Consider the following 20,919-nt stretch of genomic DNA (forward strand, 5'->3'; position numbering starts at 1 on the left):
ACTATGCAGATTTGTCAGATAAAGACCTAGTCCATGGTAGGGGCCATATTTGGTTAGCTACAAAATGTTTCCCATAATACTGGAGCATCTCTGATTACAGTTATGAAATAGATGTATAGAGCCAATCGCTATTAGTTATTTTCCTCTTTGCACCATGTCTTTTTATCCAAATATGTAAAAAATGGGACTTCTCATTATAGAAACTTGAAGAAAAATTAGTCTCCAACTCTTAATCATTTTGTTAGTGGTATCTATTTGCCAACAAATATTACTTAATACAGTCAATGGGTAAGTGTCAAAGAGTCAGGCTTGCTTACACTTAAAACCCAAGCACTGCTTTCAAACTTGGATTTAGTTTTCTTTGCAAACAGATGATGTAGGGAAGTCTCAATGTTATCTAAAAATACAACGTTTATCAAATCTTATGATGCAATATACTGGTGTAATCTAACGTAGCACAGGTAAGTACTTTGATTTTTTTTTTTTTAAAACCATGTACTATTCTGTTAATGCAAGTCAACAGATGGTCATGTTATAGTAACTGCTTTAGAGGCAAAGGAGAACAAAGTCCTCTGCCTTATGAGTGGTCCTGAGGATATTAGTGGGATCATTAGTGTGTAAGTGAGGCAGGATTTGGTCTTATTTTGCATCATAAGCCAGTTTCCTGAATTAACTTCAGCTTGAGTGCTGTATGAATTAGAATTAAATTGCAGTCAGTACATTACCTATAATAGTGTCCCTAAACCAGGCTATCACTATACCTACTGGACCAGTGCCAAGGATACATTTTCATTCAACATTTAGTATTACACTACCAATATTTTTCTTATAATACAGAATCTGCTGCAGCAATAGACTAATCTGTGAGTGAGTTTTTCTGTAATGTCTTGGAAACTATGAAACCTCCTGAAGTGATTAAATGAATAGAATTATTTCAGTTAGATTGTTGGGGGAAACCTTTGTAGAACTTACAAATTCTAATTTTTATGATTTATGTATAACTAACCCTCAATATTCATTGAATCAGCTTTTTGCTGACAGACCAGGTTAGGTATTGCACATCCTGTCTGGAAACAGCTACACAAAGAAGTCATTAACATGGAATGACTGTGCCTTAGGAGAACAATGAACATAGCTTGGCCAAACTCCTTAATAAAAGAAACTAGTTATTCCATGAAGGGAGGTTGGAGCAATAGAAATTAGAAGCTGCTGTTAAAAATCACATGTGCTCTTGGAACTATTTGACCAATGGACCAAAACTAGAAAGAGCTTATTGCAGGAGCAGAAAGAGAGGAGGATCTGGGGATCCTGACTAACCAAAAACCCAAAGGAGTCTGAATGGTGAAGCTGCCGGAGGGTGGGTTTTTACACGCAGGTTTTGTTTTTGTATGGATCTATACATCTCCGCTTTTGCCAGGAATAAAATATGTGGGTATCTAAAAAGTCACTTTCAAATCTTCTGAGTTCCTTACTGTAACTGTCTCATGTCTCCAGAACACTGAATTGGAATAGCCAAGGGGATGGAGCTCTGAGAAAGTGTTAAAGCTTTCAGGGAGGTGCGGGAGGATGGATTTCAGCACTTATCTTGGGTTGAGGGTTACTTCCTCTTTACCATATAGATGTAGCTGAATGAGATTGGGAGGAGGTCCCTCTCAGTGAGGGAGTCTTCCCCCTATTTGCATGATGGTATCTATCAATATTTTTGCATTTAAAAAAAAGGATTGTAGCCACACTTTTGGGTTAATTAATGTATCCATGAAGCCAAAGCACATGGACATATTAAAATAATGTATTTGTAATTTAGGGGTGAAGGACTCATTGCTTTCTAGTTATTGCTTGTCTGGGCTTCTACAATGCTAAACTTTTAAAGCCATAGAGATGCCAATGCTTTTATGAACAGAATCTCACATTTTTAGTTGATTTGGTGGACTTATCTTTGATAAAACAATATTCATTTCAAAATCTTAATGCATATAATGCAAAAGGAAATAAGCATTGCATCATTCTTAAATAAAACAGTTGTAGCTACATGGTGTAGCTTGCAGTTTCTCTTCTGCATTGTAGCTGTATTTTTTCTTCTTCCTGTCTTGTAGGGCTTTCCTGAAATGCAGCACAGCCGAGTTAGAGTAAATGCCACATCCAGCTGCTTTTAAAAGAAGCAGACTTCCATAATTTGATTGTGTGGCTCAGCAATGTTTGTTATAATTTACTATATTTAATGTCCTAATAGGCTGTGATATGACACAAATAAAAACTCAAACCTTTGTATCGCTGGAAGAAATCCACTAACATGCACCAGGCCTCCTGATAATTTACATGAGCAGGGCTCTTGTCGGAGGGGAACAGCCCTGAATGTTGGCCTGGATCCAGCTATCCTTTGTTGTTTGGTGAGTGAGAGTTATCCTCATTTTATAGTTTGAGAAACTTTGGCTGAGAAAGGTTGTGACTGGCTCAAGATGACATAGCGATCAAAGTAAGCAATAAAAAACCGTGTTGTTCTGGCTCAGTCCCCTGCTCTAACCAGCAGGAAGTACTGTTCTACAGTCACATGGAGGATATGATATAGGATAGTACCTGTGGGTTGTGGTGGGAGGAGGAGTTAGCCTCAATTCATAGGAGAAGTAGGAGTTACACTTATGTAAGGGGAGAAAGATACAGGGGAGGGGCCTTGATAGGTGTGGACAAGGGGGAAGTAAAGCAGTTTTCCAAAGTAGAGTACTAGGAATCATCCTCTAGTCCCCCTTAAGCAGTGACAAGAAGTGGGCAGGAGTAGCCTTTTCTAGGTCCTGCAATTCCTGACTCAAGCCCTTCCACCATACACTATAATACCACTTCCATGGGAAAACAATTTACATCACTTTAATAATTGTACCATATCAACAGTGACACCCAGTGGGCAGATCAGTTAATCACACAGCAGAAGTCTTCAGCAATTTGGGTAGTCATCTTTCTATAATGACAAATTAGCCCTGATGAGCAACTCTAAATAGACACACACTCAGCTTTTGATGGCAGAGCAAGAGCAGCAAGATTATCCAAGAACTTGCAGAGTGAAAACCACATATGATGAGATGAAAACAAATAGATTGTTTCCTTAATTCCTTTTTAAAAAAAAAATTTAAAAGCCAAATGTAATGAGTAAGGTATTTACATGAATACAACAATTGCTATTACCATCAGCAGGAGAAAGGAATGCCGACATGAAAGTCTCTTGTCTTAGATTTTAGCTTTTATTTTATTTTATTTTTTTTAAATCAGGGTTTCACAAATCTTTTCCTACTTTGAGATCTTCTGAGGAAAAGTGCTCTCTAAGAGCTAGGTATTAATACTAAAGTATAATAGAGAAGTTGTCTCATACATGATCACTCTTTCCATTCCAGATTGTGAAAATCACTTGCAAATCCAGCCTTAATCAGATAACTTCCCTGTGACAATTGCTTAGGTGGAAAAACAAGATTAGAAAAGTATTCACTGTTCTCTTTTAGTGCAAAATGGCAGCCAGAAACTACAAGGAGGAGCCAGCACCATGTGACTAGCCACTGCTCCATGGCCTACCACCAAATGCTCTGTGCACCACAGTTTGGGAACCTGCTTTATGTAACAGGCTTTCTAAAGGGACATTGTCAACTTGTCTTGACAAACCGTATATCCAAGGCACTATTTCCTGGATGATGCTTTTCATATATTAGAAGAGGCTTGAATAGCTTTGTGACAGTTTGTTTTTTTTAAAATACACTGGGATACTCTGAAAGGAGGAGATTACTGCAGGGGACTATTAATCACCATCTTGCAAATGGCAAGGTACATATAGTTTTCACTAAACTTGAGGCCTCTGGGTTCGATGTTTGTTGTGGAGACAATTATTTCTACTGCTGTCACGCTGGGAGTAGGTTGCATTGGCCCACTGTAAAAACACATAGGGAAGTAGTGGGGCAACTTTCCCTAGCAATATTAAAGGCCCCAGGGGTGTGGGTGGGCAGAATTGCAGGTTCTGAGGGACAAATTCTGGGAAATTAGAGGTGTTCTTACCATGCCAACAGGTGGCCAGGGACGAATGGCTGCCTGAGATGGCCCAGAGTAATACTGATGTGAAGCCAGGTCTCCGTGCGCAAATACCTCTGAAAATAAAGTGATGCTGAGGAAGGGTGAACTCACCATTGGCACACCCCTACAGGACTGGGCATGGCTTATCCATCTCTCCTCATCTAGTGCCTCCCAACTCACAGTGGTCTGCTTCTTTGCATGACTTAGCCCTCCAGCCAGACAACATTTTAGTCCCACCCTCCTAGGGTAACAAAGTCTAACAAAAAAACAAAACAAAAAAAGTCCTGTGTCCTTATAAAAGATCTTACCCCTGAACTTTGGGCTGCATGGCCCACATACCCTTTTCTCAGGGCATCCAGTAGTCCTTTTCCCATTCCCATGGCTGGTGGGTACGCAGGCCCATTTACCATTATGCCAGCCCACAGATCCTATAACCATCAGCCAAGGTCTGTTCCATCAGGCTCCTTGCTGCTTCCTCCCTGGACTTCTTCCTACGCCTGCTAGCAGGCCTCTCCAAGTTCACCCTTCTTTCAGCACTAGGACTCACAGAACTCTCTCCTGGAATCTGCCAACAAATCCCCAAACCAAGATTACAAATTATCTTCTGCCTTTCTGGGGCTTGACCTTTCATGTCCCTTAATACCTCAGTTGAATACCTCCAAGGTCTCTCTCTCCCTGGAAGTCCCCATCCTGCCTTTTTATTACAGCTCACTACCAGAGTTTACTCCACTCTGGTAGCAGCTCCAGTTCTTTCCTGGACTCCTAGCAGACTTCTCTACTTAGAAGAGATTCCTAGGGCTAACTTTCTAGGTTTTCTCCTCAATTCTCTAATCCTAGAGAGTAACTAGAGTTTCTCTTCCTTGTCCAGGCTCCCTTTCTTTATACTAACCACCTACCTCCCCCCCAGCAGGCACTCATGTTCAAATTATACCTGGCCCATCCCCATCCTCTAGGTACAACCAGGTATGTTAATTGGCCTCACCAGCTCCAGTTAACTCTTTCAGAGACAAGATGGGGTATTTACCCCATCACAGCTGTCTATGGTGAATTGTAGGAATGTCTGAAAAAACAAATGCCCAGTCAGAAATGCTGTTTAACAGAACTGTGTTTCAAGCGGGGCCATGGGTGAGTTATTGATATGGCTGACAAAGCTGTTCAACTCCTTGAAAAATCAGAACATGGCAATGACATTACATGTGGGTACTATCTTAGAATAACTTCTGACATGGCCCAAACCCAAGAGATGTAACACAGCCCATTCAGTAGGTTAGTCAGAGCTGATCTTGATATAAGCCTCAATAAAAGAGGATGAAAGAAAGAAGTGAGGAGAGCAGCTTCTGCATTAGGCCAAAGAGTTCTTGGAGAGTAATAAAGAGCTTGGAAGGTACCATCAAATTCAGAATCTGACTGTCCTTAAATTTGTGACCATGCTGACTTGCATTGCCAAACATCATAATACAACTATCACAACCCAGCTTCAGGACATGATAATGTTGTGACCCTGCAACTCCATTGGCAAAACGGCTCCACGGCTGTTAAAGGCTGAGTATCCTTAAGTTAAAGCACTCTTCTAGGTAATTTTACAGACTCAAATTCTACGTACTAATGGAATAATCATATGCACAGGAAAACTTAATTCCCTCCATTAGCAAATACTAAATTCTCTCCCCACTCTTATTTCTGTCTCACTGTCTCTTAGTCTCATCCCAACCAGTTTTTATTTACGGTCAGATTTCCCTATTTCCACTAAGAAGTCCCCCTTGCAGGTTACAGGGGAGGGGACATTTACTTCCTCTCCCCCCAGGAAATCTCAGGGATAAGCACCCACATCTGAGTTTTCCACAGAGAGCAGCCCTTGAAGAAAAGATTGTGATGACAGGCAGTGCTGCTTGCAGAAATATTACCAGTGGCCTAGTGTTCCAAAGTCCCTCAAAGATGAGAGTTCTTGTGCTCAGCCATTGTCCATGTTCATTTAAAAGACGGGGAAGTGAATTTTGCTGAATTAAAAACAAATCTTTTTAAGTCAATTTTTTTCCTCAGAAGATAGCAACAAACTTGGGTTGGGAGAGGAGAGGGAGGTGAGTCAAGTGGGAAACCTCCAGCTTTTCTTTTGCACTGTAGGCAGCTCTGGGAAATCTGCCACATGCTGCAAAATGCACAATTCGTTAAGGGAGTTCAAACCAGCAACAGCAGCAACTGACCTTCCTTGAAGATCCTGGTGGACAAAACAACGGACTGATGGGCACATTCAAAGATGGATTTAATTAATGAGTGCATGTGCAGATAAAACAAGTTACAGTGTCCCAGCTACAAACTGAACCAGAGAAGGGAGCAGAAAGAAACAGGAAGGTCAGATGAACAGAAAGTGACAGAGAGATATAAATGTGAGGAAGTGAGGATAGTTACAGAGAGATGGCTAGGGTCAAAGCAAGTGGGGACATGTAAATCTGTGAAACTAATTTCTTTCTACTTGTGTAAATGCAGTTTCTTAAATGTCCTAGGCTAATCTGATGCATTCAGTTTTAAGCTTTCTGCCAGCAGGTGGAGACAAATTACCAGCAAGTCACTTCCTCACCCTATCAGCAAAAGTCTTCCCTAAATAGCATATCTTTGTGAGAAAGGAAAGGGATTCAGAAAGGGACTGACTAACCCAGTTCAGATGTGGACTCCCTCTAGTCCCATTGTTGAGTCACATGGACAATTTTTTAAATCAGGAATATCTAAAATTATATAGACCTTAATCCAGAGCTACTAGTCATAGATAGTTTCTCAGAAAAGCAGGCCATTTTATCTAAATTCCCCTCAAAATGGATTTATTCTTATTATTTATGTGTATTATCATAGCACCTAGGAGACCTAGTCATGGACCAGGACCTCATGATACCCAGTTTTATACATCCAACTTTGCATAATTTATTCTTACCCTTTCAGTTTACATATCTGTCTGACCTAGGGGTTCTGTACAGGAATATCTGAGCATCGCCCAGATCAGGAGAATGGCATAGCAAAGTCCTTACAGCTATACACTGGGGATAATAATACTGACTAACCTTGGAAGTAGTTAATGCTTTAAGTACTTAAGTACTACAGCTTACCAGAATGCTCAAAAAATTTTCTAGTTTCTAGGGAAATGGAGGTTACTTACCTGTAACTGGAGGTTCTTCAAGATGTGTGGTCCCTATCTGTGTTCCACATGTGGGTACACATGTACACTATGTGCCTGAGTCTGGAGATTTTTAGTAAGCAGTGTCCATTTGTCTGCACATCCGCAGTTGTTCTCATGCTCTGAACCAAAGGTATAAGGGACGGCTCAGACCAGCACCTCTCCAGTTCCTTCTTCTGCCACAAATCCAGTTATGAGCAGCAGCAGAGGGGACAGAGGGCAGGTTGTAGGCTACAGATAGAGACCATACATCTCGGAGAACCTCCAGTTACAGGTAAGTAACCTCCATTTCTTCTTTGAGTGATGGTCCTTATGTGAATTCCATACATGGGAGATTAGCAAGCAGTAGTCAAACAAGAGGTTGGTGGAAGGATGCAGAAATGATGGCTGTCTGTAATACTGCTATTCCACAAGTGTATCAGTAGTAGAAGACTGGACCAAAGTGTAATATCTTGTGAAGGTGTATAAGGAGCTCCAGGCAGCTGCCCGACATACTTCCAGTAGAGGTATGTCTCACAGAGATGCAGCAGAGGTTGCTTGTGCTTTGGTGGAATGGGCCTTCATCCCCGTTGTGGGAAGGATGTGAGCTATTTGTTAACAAAGGATAATGCAGCCAAAGATCCATTTAGAAAGTCTCTGCTCAGATACAGCTTGATCTCTGTTATGGTAGCAAAAAGTCCAGGTGTCTTGCTAACCGCTTTTGTTCTTTGTAGATAAAAGTCCAGAGCTTTTCAGACTTCTAGAGAATGAAGACTTCTCTCCTCATCAGAGGCATGTGGTTTTGGAAAAATATTGGTAAGTAAATGGTTTGACTCAGGTTAAACTCTGAAATTAGTTTTGGGGTGAATTCTGGGGGGGAATTCAGTTGTTGTGGGATGAATGAAGATAGTGAGGTTGTTGATAGGGAGATGAAAAGCGCTGATTGCTGCTAAGTGAATCCGTAGGGAACTAACAGAGACTAGATGTTTTAAGGGTAACTAGATATTCTAGAATAGCAGGGATCCCACTCAACTTTGGCGGTGTCATGCCCCAGAGGAGAAACACTTCTACTTGGCTGAATAGCATATCTTAATAGAATCCTTCCTACTTCGGTTGAGAATAGATTGAACCACCCTGGAACATAAATGCTCTACTCCTGATGCGCATCAAAACACCAGGCTTTGAGTTGCAGTGATCCCAGGTTGGGGTGCCTGAAGGTGCCATTGTGGAACTCTTTCTATAGCTTTGTGATGGAGAAGGGAATCCACTTTTTGATGCAGAATTTCCCTCTGAGATTGTTCGCTGAAAAGGAAGTGGGAAGGAGGTTTGTGAGTAGGGATTGACAGAAACTTGATCAGATAGATATAAGGAATAATTTTCGGTACCCATTTGTCTGTTGTTAAAGCCCTCCAGTGGTGGCAAAGCAACCTTCAAAAAACTGAAGGGCAGGATGATGTGGCATCAGTAAATAGTCACGGGTCTCACTGATCCCTTCAAAATAAATTATTTGCCTGTGGGTTAGAGTGAGGTGTGGCAGGGGTGTTTCAGGAGGTGGGTACTTAGGCCTTTGTACCCTCTGTCGTTTGCATGGTGGTTCCTAGGAGCATTGGTGGTAAAATGGTTGAGGAGGAGGTCTTGCTCTGTACCGTTGCTTGTCATGCTTCCTTTTAGGGGCGAGGTTATGGTTACCCAGAGAACAAAGTTTGTCCTTGAGAGAGTGGAGAGATTCATCCATCTTTTCTTTGAACAAGTTAACTGTATCAAGGGCAGATCTTGAATAGAACTTTACACTTCTCTAGGGAAACCAGAGCATTGTAACCAGGCATCTCTCTTCATGACAATTGCCAGTTATCCCTTTGGATACGGTGTCCAGAGAATTTACTGCAGTCTGGGGAGAGGTTTTGGCCATTAATTTGCCTTAATTAAGGGATGCAACTGAGCTCTTGTCTTTCTGAGGGAGCTTGCCCTTAAAATCCAACAACTTCACATAATTAGTGAAATCCTATTTAGCTAGAAGGGTCTGAATTATTTGAAACTCTAAATTGGAGACAGTGGAGAAGACCTTCTTCCATAGGAGGTTGAGCTGTTTGGCACCCTTGTCTGAGGGTGTAGTTTTGGGGTACTGAAGACTGGAGTACTTTCAGTGCCTGCTTGATCCACCAGAGAGTTGGGTGGTGGGTGAGAGAATAGAAACTCTGCTCCTTTAGATTGAACAAACTAGCACCTCTCGACCCTCTTTGTGATGGGAGCACAAGAAGCAGGAGTGTGTCAGGCTGTGTAGCTGAATTCATGACAGGCTCATTGATCAAGAGGGCCACTCACGTGGGACCCAAGGGTTGGAAGATGTTCAGCAAACTATCTTAATGCTCCTGATCCTCTTCAAGTTGTATCTGGATGGTCATCAGGCAGAGATAGTGAAGATGGGGTAACCACCTCTGGGATAAATGATTACATTGCTCCCAAAAGTGTTGGAACCATCAGTTCCTGTTCACCTTCAAGAAGGATGTTAAAAAAATTGGAGATGGCTCAGAGAAGACTCATGAGAATGATTAAAAGATGAGTATGCATGGCCTAACTGCGGTAGACTCAAGGCACTCACTCAAACTATTTAGTTTATCAAAAAGAAGCTTAAGGGGTGACTTGAACACAGATTATACCTCAACACAGTACCTCAACGAACCGAAATTTGATAATACAGGGATTTTCAATATAACAAGCAAAGATATAACAAGATCCAGAAGTTGAAGTTGGACAACTTGAGACTAAAAATAAGGTGCAAAATTTTAACAGTGAAGATAATCAATCATTAGAACAATCTACCAAGAGTTGTGGTGGATTCTCCATCACTAGAAATTTTAAAATCAAGATTGGATGTTTTTCTACAAGCTATTTTTTAATTTAAGCCCAACTATTGAACGTAAAGCAGGAATTAATACAGGGAAGTCCTATAGCCTATATTATGAAGGAGATCAGACTAGAGGATCACAATGGGCCCTTCTGGCCTTCAAATCTATTAATCAATGACTAAAAATTTCCTGCAAACATTTGTGTTTGCCAGGCAGATGTGAACAGATACCTAATGTGTCATTGTGACATACACATGGCTATTTAGGTGCCTGTGTGTGTGTGTGTAAACAGATTTTCATACACACATCAGGTGATTTCACAAAATTTAGTTCTGTATGTGCATGTATGCACTTGTGCATGTCTAACTTTACTCTGTGTTTTCAGTTCCCTGATGTATTCTTTCTGTTTCAGTGCTTCAATTATATGTCTTCTTTGAAAATAACAATCACGGAACACCTTACTTTAAATGGGCACCAGATGCCTCAGCTTCTGCATTACCCACAAATATGTGTGTGAGAAAAACCACAACAAAATACATTTCCTGGTTGTGAAAAGCTAGGGTGCTACACACATAAATGTGCACATACACTCATAGATGTTAAAGTCAGAAGGGACCATTCTGATCATCTAGTCTGACCTCCTGCACAACACAGGCCACAGAATCTCACCCACCCACTCCTGCAATAAAGCTCTCACCTATGTCTGAGCTATTAAAGTCCTCAAATCATGGTTTAAAGACTTCAAGGTGCAGAATATCCTCCAGCAAGTGACCTGTGCCCCATGCTGCAGAGGAAGGCGAAATGAATAGTATCCAAGAAGCAGCGGAATCTGTGGGATAATTAAATCAAAGCACTCACTAATAAGGGTTGTCACGCATCCGGTTTTCGACTGGAACACATGGTCAAAAAAGGACCCTGGTGTTAAAAGTCCGGTCAGTGGTACAACAGGGGCCTGGGCCTAAGGCAGGCTCCCTGCCTGCCCCGGCTCCGCACGGCTCCTGGAAGCAGCTGCCAGGTCCTTGTGGCCCGCACATTGCCCCTAGTGCCAGTTCCGCAGCTCCCTTTGGCTGGGAACCGCGATCAGTAGGAGTTGTGGAGGTGGCGCCTGCAGTGTGAGGGTGGCACGTGGAGCCTCCCTGGCTGCCCATGTGCCTAGGGGCCGCAGGGACCTGGTGGCTGCTTCGTGGGAGCCGCGGTAAGCACCGCTGAGACCCCAAGCTCCCTCCAGCACCCTAACCCCTTGCCCCAGCCCAGAGTCCCCTCCTGCACCCAAACTCCCTCATGGAGCCCACCCTGCCCCAGCCCTAAGCTCCCTCCTGCAGCCCAAACCCTTCATCCCTGGACCCACCCCAAAGCCCACACTCCCAGCTGGGGCCCTCATGGCCCCTCGCACCTCAACCCCCTGCCCCAGCCTGAAGGCCCCTCCTTCACTCCAAATCCCTCATCCCTGGCCCCACCCCAGAGCCAGCACCCCTACCCCCAGCCTGGAGGCTCCTCCTTCACCCCAAACCCTTCATCACCAGCCCCACCCCAGAGCCCTTATCACCCCACAGCCTCCTCCCACATCCCAACCCCTTTCCCCAGCCCAGTGAAAGTGAGTGAGTGAGGGGGGATGGAACGAGCAGGGGTGAGGCCTCAGAGAAGGAGCAGGGTGGGGGTGTTCAGTTTTGTGTGATTAGAAAGTTGGCAACCCTATCACTGATTAGGATAGTCCAGTCTTCAGGACAATTAAATCCATGTTTTTTCAGCTGACACTGCCAAGAAGCTTGCCAATTATTGTCAGTTTTTCTAACGTTGGACTAAGTCCACCAGAATAAGTTCGTATCGGTCAATGAAATGCTAACTGCTAGTAACAGCGTTTAGTTACTTCTAACTTAGGCCGGATGACGCAGTGGTGTAAGGTTCCCTTTCCTAGTAGCATTCGCCTGAACCATCCAGTCTCTCTTGCTTCAAGGACATTAGCTGGAACATTATTTTCTGAGTAATCAGTTTGAAACACTCAGGCTAAACTCACGGGTCTGCCAACAGAAATGGCTGGGCTGATGGCCAAAAGGAGGAATTACAGACCAGAAAACTCTTCAAAGCCTTCTTCAGAAAGAAAAGGAGTACTCGTGGCACCTTAGAGACTAACAAATTTATTTGAGCATAAGCTTTCGTGAGCTACAGCTCACTTCATCGGATGCATGTTATCCTTACACAGAATAAGGAATACACTTCTTATTATCCATACACAGAATAAGGAATCCCCACCACTGCTTAAGTAACACAACTGAGAAGCTGACTACATTAACATTACTTTAAATAACAGTTCTAAACAGAGAAACAACTGTGCAAAAATGGTGCCTTCCTATTGAACAGATCTGCTTCGTGTGTGTGTTTTCAAGGTCAGGTCTGATGGCTTTAGTAACTAACAAGTTTTCACAGCTTTTTACTCCTGTTAGCCAAGCAGAATCAATACAGCCGAGACAGAGAAACAGAGGCTAATCCAGCTCTTGTATCATCAATAGAATTGTTAAAGTTCCAATTGCAGGGCCAAACGCTGCCCTCAGTTACACCTGTGCAACCCCATTGACTTTGGCATATAGAATCTTTATTACAGGTGATGATGCCTGAACCAGAAAGTTCCCTGTTTGACTTTCAGATCCCAATTGCAGGGCTGGCAATAAGGGGACAAAATACAAAACACCCTATGTATTTATTAGAAAACTACTTGAAGTTACTGAAATATAATAAATATAGGCTTTCATAATGCCATTTTTATAACATTTTCAGAAAAGAACCACACTTTACTATTTTAATTTTGTTTAGTACAAATGTAAGGCATACAAAATTAGTATAGCACATATTAACTACAAAGTAGACTCCTCACACAATGGGTCAGAGTACAACTACATCTCCCTATGCTCCTAAACAAAAACAAAAACAAACAAACAGAGATGAGCTCTGCACTATCCCCTGAAGGCTGACAAATTTGGGCTTAGTTGGACTAGTGGGAAATGAGTTCTACAGTCCAAAGCCTTCTATTCAAGATGCCCGGACATTCAAAGCTTAGGACTATGAGCAGGAGCGTATCAATGGGCCCGCACCAACATAGTACTGACTAAGAGAGAGCTCAGGTAGCTAGAACCCAAACCACATAGGACTTCAAAGATCAATTTGAATACTTTTCACTGTGCTCTGAAACAAATGGAAATCACATATTCTATGGAGCCACTGGTGTAACATGCTTCCTGTGACTAAATCTACTAAGATGGGGCCATCTCTACGCACAGCAGCTGAATCTTCCAAGCTGTCTTCAAGTCTTAGAAATAATCCAGCGTAGAGGCCTCAGATACTGAAATAACTGCAGGGCGTTCTAGATCTCAGAGAAATGGTCACCATTATGCCAAGAACCAATGCCCACCATTATGCCAAGAACCAATGCCAAGAACCAACTTTTGGCCCCTGACACAACTGAGTCTGCAAGAGCAATTAGGAATCCCCAAAACACATTGTCCTGGGGGCTGGCCCTTGAAGGAGAGTCAGGCAGCAGACTATCTGTGATGTACTCCTTTAAGGGAGAACAAGCCAACTCAGACCCATTTGGAAGTAATTAAATTCCTTGCTGGCTCGTTAGCCTCTAATTAGCTAATGAACCTGACACAGCTGAGGTGGTTCATAGAGACAGGAAACTCCTGAGATAAGGCCCCAGGAGAGCTCACCAGAGCAAAAGACCTGGAGGATATGTTCTGAAAAACAGGGAACACCGAAACAGTCAGGAAGCACCTACAGTGACACTTGGCCAGAAGAGGATGATATAGGGCAGCTACACCCTGTGACATCCATAAACTGCCAGCTTCACTGGAAAAGGGTGAGTACACCCTCTCAGTGAAAACAGCAGGCAGCATCTGCCAACCAACCACTATACCAGGCTGAGCCAAAGCAAGTTCACTTTCATCCAAATCTGTATCTTGGCCAGGCACTGGGACACCAGAGACACCATCTGAATCAGCTGAAAAAAGTTTTAGATGGGTTGCAAAGCATTGAGTGCAGCTCAGAGACAGACTGGAGTTTCACAATCTGACCCCATGAAGACTACTCCCCACAACACACAATATTTCATTTTGGTCTAGGTAGCTTTGCTTGGACCAAGTTGGAGCAATGCACACTGGGATTTACAATCTCCATGGCTTGTACCTACTTGGTGATCCAGATGTCTTACTATTTAGATGAAATATTTGACACATGCAAATGAAACCTGCTCAAAGTAAAACTCAAAGAACCGTACGGTTGTTTTTTGCTAGTCTCAAGGATTAGCACAACTTCAGACCATGGAAGGTTTTGAAAATTTTTAGTTGTACCAAAAGTGTTCTTCAGCACACTGACCAGAACAAAAGACAAGGAAAGCTACTTAAGGATCTTCTTTTCCTTATTCACCAATGTCTAAACATTTTGTATAGCACTGAGATTCAATACTCACCATCAGTATATTTTGCTATTTATTTTCTCACATAATTTAAATCCAACCCCAAAGCATATACACATCTGTATAGCCAAGATCTTTCTCTTATTATAAGCAGGTTTTTTCCTTGGGGAAAAAATGCTGGTATGGAAGAATTTTAGTTGGATAAAAGAATCATTGGAAGACTTCAGTTGACAGAAAAAGGAATGATGGGAATTGTAAATGGGCCATTTCTGTTCCAATGTTTTCCTAGTCTAATCTCAAAGGTCAGCCTGGTGCTTTTTGCCATGAGTTGCCCCTTTTCTTGAACAAACACACATCTCTTTAAAAAAAAAAAAAAAAAAAAGTCAAAAACCAATTGGCTGACCTAGCCACTAGCAGCTGGCATTGCTCTCCTGTGTGTATTTACAGTGCCAGCCAGACCCCTGATGTTCTAGGATTTTGTTTTCTTTGTTAAACACTATAATGTGATACAAATAGTCTGCAGTAGTTGACTGACTTAACTGGTGCTTTCGCATATAAAACAACAAAGAAGAGTCTTTAGAACAGTGGGGAACTGGCTGACAGTGAATACATAAAGAATAACAGCCCCAGATACAACCTTACAGTGACAAGATCAGTTAATCGACCAGTAGTGCTTGATTTATTTTAAAAAGGCCCCCCCATCAAATCTTCTTTAAAAATTGTTTGTGGATTTTTCAGGTTGAGGTATCATCTTTGGGAGAGTTTCATGCTTATTCTCTCTCTCCTTGTCTGTCTCCTATCCCACATGACTGGCTTCAGCACCAGCAGAGGACTATGTTTGTGACCACATAGCGTAGTGCCTCCTCAAAGAGGCAACAGAAATTTGAAAAATTATGACTACGTGGTCTTCCTGTTTCACTAACTTCTTGGACTCCTGCCAGCTCAAGAAAGTGCTGATGTTGGTGAAGAGGTAGAACTCAATATTAGGAGCATTTAAAAAAAAAAAAAAAATCCAGAGGTTGAGAAAAAAAAGCAGCCCCTGAATGCTGTAGGTCCTGACTTATTCTTCCTTCTCATAATTGCTTTCCTATACAAATCAATGTGTAGAAAAAGTAAGGACATCCATTAAATATATTTTAAAAAGCTCAATCCAGTCACTGAATGGAAATGGAAAGACTGAATAGATGGACAGGAAACGTTCCCTCAACCTGTCAGAATATAATTACACTTTGTAGAGAAGATTGTTGTCACATTATAGTTTGGATTAGAAAATGAACAAAGTTGTTACTCTGGGTAAAAGTAATTTAAAAAAAATCAATGTTTTGTGTATGGTGGTAGTGTAACCCAGGCCTGTTTGGTGTGGCACTTTGTCCCCCATACTGGTGACTAGACCAGCAAAAAGACTGATGAGCCTGCTACAGCTTTGGTTAAGACAGATGTGTCTTTTAGTTTATGCAGTAGCAGCTTGTGCATTAAGCTCCAGAAGTCTGAGGTTTGATCCAGGCCAATGATGACCGGAATCTGTCAGCATTACAGTAGCACCAACATATATTTACAATTGAGACTAGTATACTCTTTCACACATGAATTTTTTAAATATCCTAAAATCCATGAGTTTATTTTGTGTTGAAAATTGCTGCATCTCAAAGGGATCAAGGTGGGTTAGTGCTCAAAATGTAAGGTCACTTGAGGGGATTCCCATATTCAAACAACAAAAAAGTTTCATAACATTTTATGGCTATTTTATGCACACACCTGGGACTCAGACTATGAGGAGCCAAGTCAAATTGATATCTCCCACTTGGGATTGATCTTAGCCAATGTCTGGCACCCACTGCAATTTGGGGAACCATTAAAAATGTTATTTGAGGTGGATCTACAATATAGCACAAAGCCAGTTCTGGGTGGCTCAAAACCCTCTCTCTCTCACCAACAGAAGTTGGTTCAATAAAAAAAAAAAATATTACTTCACCCACCTTGTTAAGCCAAAGAAAAAGTCATTTGCACATGCGTAGCAGAACTGGGTCTCTTTCTAGCCAGAACATTTTCAGGCAGCCCAAGTGGGTGGCTTAAAATAACAAGTGGTTTATTGAATCTGAATTGCACCTAAATACTGTGAATTAGGAGTCCCCGCCCCTGCCCTTGGCAACTGAAGAAATGTATGTTGTGAGCATTAGTTGCTCTTTGCTGGCATTCTCAGGTGCTCCTGAAGGTTGTGTCCTCAGAGAAGCTTCTGGTTTAAGAGTTGACATTTCAAAGTGTTCTAAAATTCATGTGCATACTCAGATTTTAGTTTAATGAAGTACTGTCAAGGAAAGTGCTTTGAATAGAGCAGGGGTTCTCAAACTGGGGGTTGGGACCTCTCAGGGGGTCATGAGGTTATTACCTGGGGGGTCACGAGCTTTCAGCCTCCACCCCAAACCCTGCTTTGCCTCCAGCATTTTATAAATATATTATATATAAATTAAAGAACTGTTTTTACTTTATTGGGGGGTGGAGGTGCGTGTGTGTCGCACTCGGAGGCTTGCTATGTGAAAGGGGTCACCAGTACAAAAGCCTGAGAACCACTGAAATAGAGGGAATATGAAAGACTCCAAGTAAGCAGCATGCAACGTGTTTCGTTTTAATCACATGGCATGCTCCTCACTCTTTTCCTTAACAACGAGCACAATAAAAGGCAGGCCAACTGCTGCAACTCTCACCATCAGCATGATCAAAAAGAGTTGCTGAGCATCAATACAATAGGGCTCTCTGTAATGAGTGTAAGGACTGGCTTAAGCCCCACATTGACTAAATATTGTGCCAGCATACAGTAACTTGTTCGTAATGAAAAACAAAAAACTTTCTACAATTCATCCAGTCAACACTTATCAGTTTCGTCTTTCAGAGTGCTATAGCTTCTGTGAAAAAAGGAGTCCAAATGAAGTGTCACACAAAAGAAAATTAGTCAGGTGGTCCTTTTAAAAGTTGCAAACTTCAATGATATTCCTCCCCCAAACTGCTACAGAAGAGAATCAAGCAGTGAAAACATAATTAAGAATGCTCTCATCCCTGTTAAAATGGAAATCCTGGTGTAACTACTACCTCATTGTAATATTGCTGTGCCACATATGAGCTGGGGTAGAGTTAATGATACAAGTTGGGTCATTTTGGTCAAGGTGTTCTGCAGATAGAGCCATGCCCTGCTTCTCAAAAAACCCCCAAAAACAAAACAAACAAACAAAAAACCCCACATATTCCGTATCATCCGAAAGGATAGAGTGCTAGGATGTCAGATGGGGGTCATCACTCAAAGAGGGCAGAATTAAGATTGTGAGGCAGGTCTGGTGTGTACCACAACTATTTCCTTATTTACCAAGATTTAAGTATAGGGGCACTCAACCTTCTGGAAGGATACAAGACACTGTAAACTGTAACTCTGCTAATCACGTTTTAGGGCAAATAGTAAGTTCCTATTTTAATTTACATTTTAAGAATAGCATCTAAGCCTATTAGTAGTTATTGTTCACTAAAAACAAGGTATAACTTCAATTATGTTAAGAAAAACGGTTATCCAATCTAAGATTACAGTTTGAACACATCTAGAGTCAAATAGTTCAACAAAACTGCAGTTTAATTTCAGAAAATGTGTTAAAATATATATATTTATACATCAATTTCTGACTCTATGTGTTAGTATACACAAATGATGGTCTCTCTTGAAACTATTTATGAAATGTACATTTTTTAATTTAAATACTCAATATACACTGCACTTAATCTGCATGTTGCATTTATTAAATACATTAAAATCTGCAATGTAACAAAACGTTTTCTCATACGAAATTCAAAACACCATTTTAAATGAACAAAAGATGGCTCACTTCATTTTTTTAAACTAGTGCATAGTACACTAGCGCAGCTCCACCAACACCAGCTGTTCGTTCTTTTTTTATTTGACATTGTTCACAGACTATTACATATTACAATAAGAGTGCTGGATAAAAACATGAGGTACGAAAGTGGTTCAAAGATTATAGGTCATGCAGATCATGCTAGACAGCAAAGAAAATTGTGAATGAGAAAAACACTAAATAAAAATACATAAAGAATGTGCATTATAAAATAAAAAAAAAACTCAATTACACAGCTTTGCTTCTTTGGTTACAAAGTAGGTTGAACAATTTCACAGCTTTTTTATTCCCCCCCCCCAAAAAAAAAATCATACGAAATGTCAAAAAGCAGAGGAACCATGGCAATTTCTCTCTATTAGAAAGTAGAAACAGAAATGAGCAAAGTTTTCTTCATCAAAATAGCCCATCATTTATTATATCACAATAACTGGTGACTACCTGTACAGATGCACTATGGTCTTCATACTTACACTCTATACAAAATGTACATTCAAGCTGGGTCTTGACTACCGTCAATAAATACCAAAGGTAAATTGCCATTAGTGTTAGAAATATGCCAGGATTCTTTTGTTCAATTATTGCCTAAACATTTTATCTATTAAACGCAATCCCGTCTATCAATTTTTACTGATACTTACATTTATTAAAAAAAAAATTAAAAAAAAAGTTCTGTGACATTGTTCATGTACATTATGAAAATAGCAGCCCTGTAATAAATAAAACAAATAAATGAAACTAATATAGGCAAATGTTACTTATACTGAAAGAACAGTGGCTCTTAAGATGAATTGTTACTTCTTACATGAGATAGCAAGGCTCAAAGTAATCCATGGGTAATGGAAACCTTGGAGAGCCCTCAAAGCTCTTAAAGACCCCACTCATGCGCACCAAATAAATGCATATGCTTTGCATTAACTCCTTCTACCATTTCCCTTGTGCACTGATGACATAACTGGACACCAACTGCGCTGTATGACATCTCAAAGTGAGGGAAAGCTCTGTAGAATGATTGTCTAATACTGAAAAGGCCAAAACACACAACTGAAGCATGGCTACTTGCTTTCATATAAAGTGGAAAGAACACCAGTGGCACACAAGGACAGATTGCTTTCAGTTTTTTCTTAATGAGAAAAGAAAAGCTTTACGCTGAGGAAACATTCGGCTGCTGTGGAGGTTGCGTTGGCTGAGGAGGCTGTGCTGTCGCTGTTTGCAGTTGTGAAGTGCTACTAGGATTGGCCTGTTGAGTTGAGAGTTGGGATAACTGATCATTGTTTGAAAGAGATTTTAACAGTGCATTTTCTCGTTCAAGTAAAGAGTTTCTTTCGATTAATTCTTTTATTTGTTCCTTCAGGACTTCCACTTCTTCTCTGACTGCATACATCAAATGGCTTTTCACCAGATCCTGTGAACAGTAAGTCAGTAGTTACACAAACTGAAACAGCAGAGTTTACAATACAACTCCGTCCTGCTCGGTCTTAAAATGTTAGTATGATTTCACTTATTCCATTGAAGTACATCTGGTTCCTAGTAACACTAGAAAATATTTATCATTTTAGAGCAAATAATCTAGCACCTGAGAAAGTGGCTGCAAAATGTCTCCAATCTGAAAGGCCACAAAACACGGTATGCTAAATGGGTTCTACTACACAACAGAGTAGGCCACAGGCACTTCCATTTGCATTAAAACGGTAAGGTCTTTTCTACTCCACAGGAATTACAAAAGTTCTACAGAAAGCTGAAAAGAAATGGAGCTTTTGAATGGCCTTCTAGTTACATCATATGTATTTTAATGCCCAAAAAACACTTTATAATAAAAACCAGACAGCAGGCTGTGTCCTACGTTTTGGCCTCATGAGAGGCATACATTAACTGCACAGAATATATGTTTTTGCAACTAGCATCTTGTAGATTGTTTTCAAACTTGAAAGTCTGAACATGAATATATAAATACACATGCATTTAGTATTGCAGGACGGCATGTACTGGGGAGCCAAGCAGTCCACTGATGAGACAACTGACCCTATTTCTAGAAATATGTACAAGGGGGACAATGTGATTAGAAGACAACTGAAAAATGGTGTCCTGGGAGCCGATGATGGGATCCTGCAGTGTAGCATACAAGAACCAGAAAGAAACTCAGACGGAGGGGGAGGGGGAACGGGAACACACACAAACCTGCATAGGATACATGGTAGAGTTGGATTTTAATTTTATTTCATTAAATATTAAGTAACCAAGGAAAATTTTAAGTGTGCTATATCTTCAGCGTCTCTACATTTAGTTCAAGTTTTTATGTTAAATCATTTCAAAATGTTTAAAAACTCTTCTGTGTACCAACACCATGGGTAGGAAGCTCTTTGGATCTAATGTAAAACTAATCCTGATCTGTTGCCATTCCATAATCTGGGTAAATCCAGTCTTCATATGATGGAATGGAAGAATCAGAACTAATAGAGGGGAGGGGAACAGACATTACACTACAATGAAATTCTGGCTAATGATACTCAATTTTATTCTAGGAATCTGCATTATCCCAAAGATAGCATGTTTGAATAAAAATGAACATAGCTTGAAAGATTTCATCTCATT

General features: G+C 41.0%; 1 protein-coding gene across 1 annotated transcript in view; it reads right to left on the minus strand.

Annotated features, from left to right (window-relative positions):
* Positions 1-18,142: 18,142 nt before the first annotated feature.
* Positions 18,143-20,919, minus strand: part of TSC22D2 (TSC22 domain family member 2) — a 34,457-nt gene continuing 31,680 nt past the window's right edge. Inside the window, exon 3 of the mRNA XM_048863471.2 lies at positions 18,143-19,732. Coding sequence (XP_048719428.2) covers positions 19,472-19,732 — 261 coding nt within the window. The 3' untranslated portion in view covers positions 18,143-19,471. The remainder of the gene's footprint in view (positions 19,733-20,919) is intronic.

Source organism: Caretta caretta, chromosome 9 (genome assembly GCF_965140235.1).
Source record: "Caretta caretta isolate rCarCar2 chromosome 9, rCarCar1.hap1, whole genome shotgun sequence".
Lineage (NCBI taxonomy): Eukaryota > Metazoa > Chordata > Testudines > Cheloniidae > Caretta > Caretta caretta.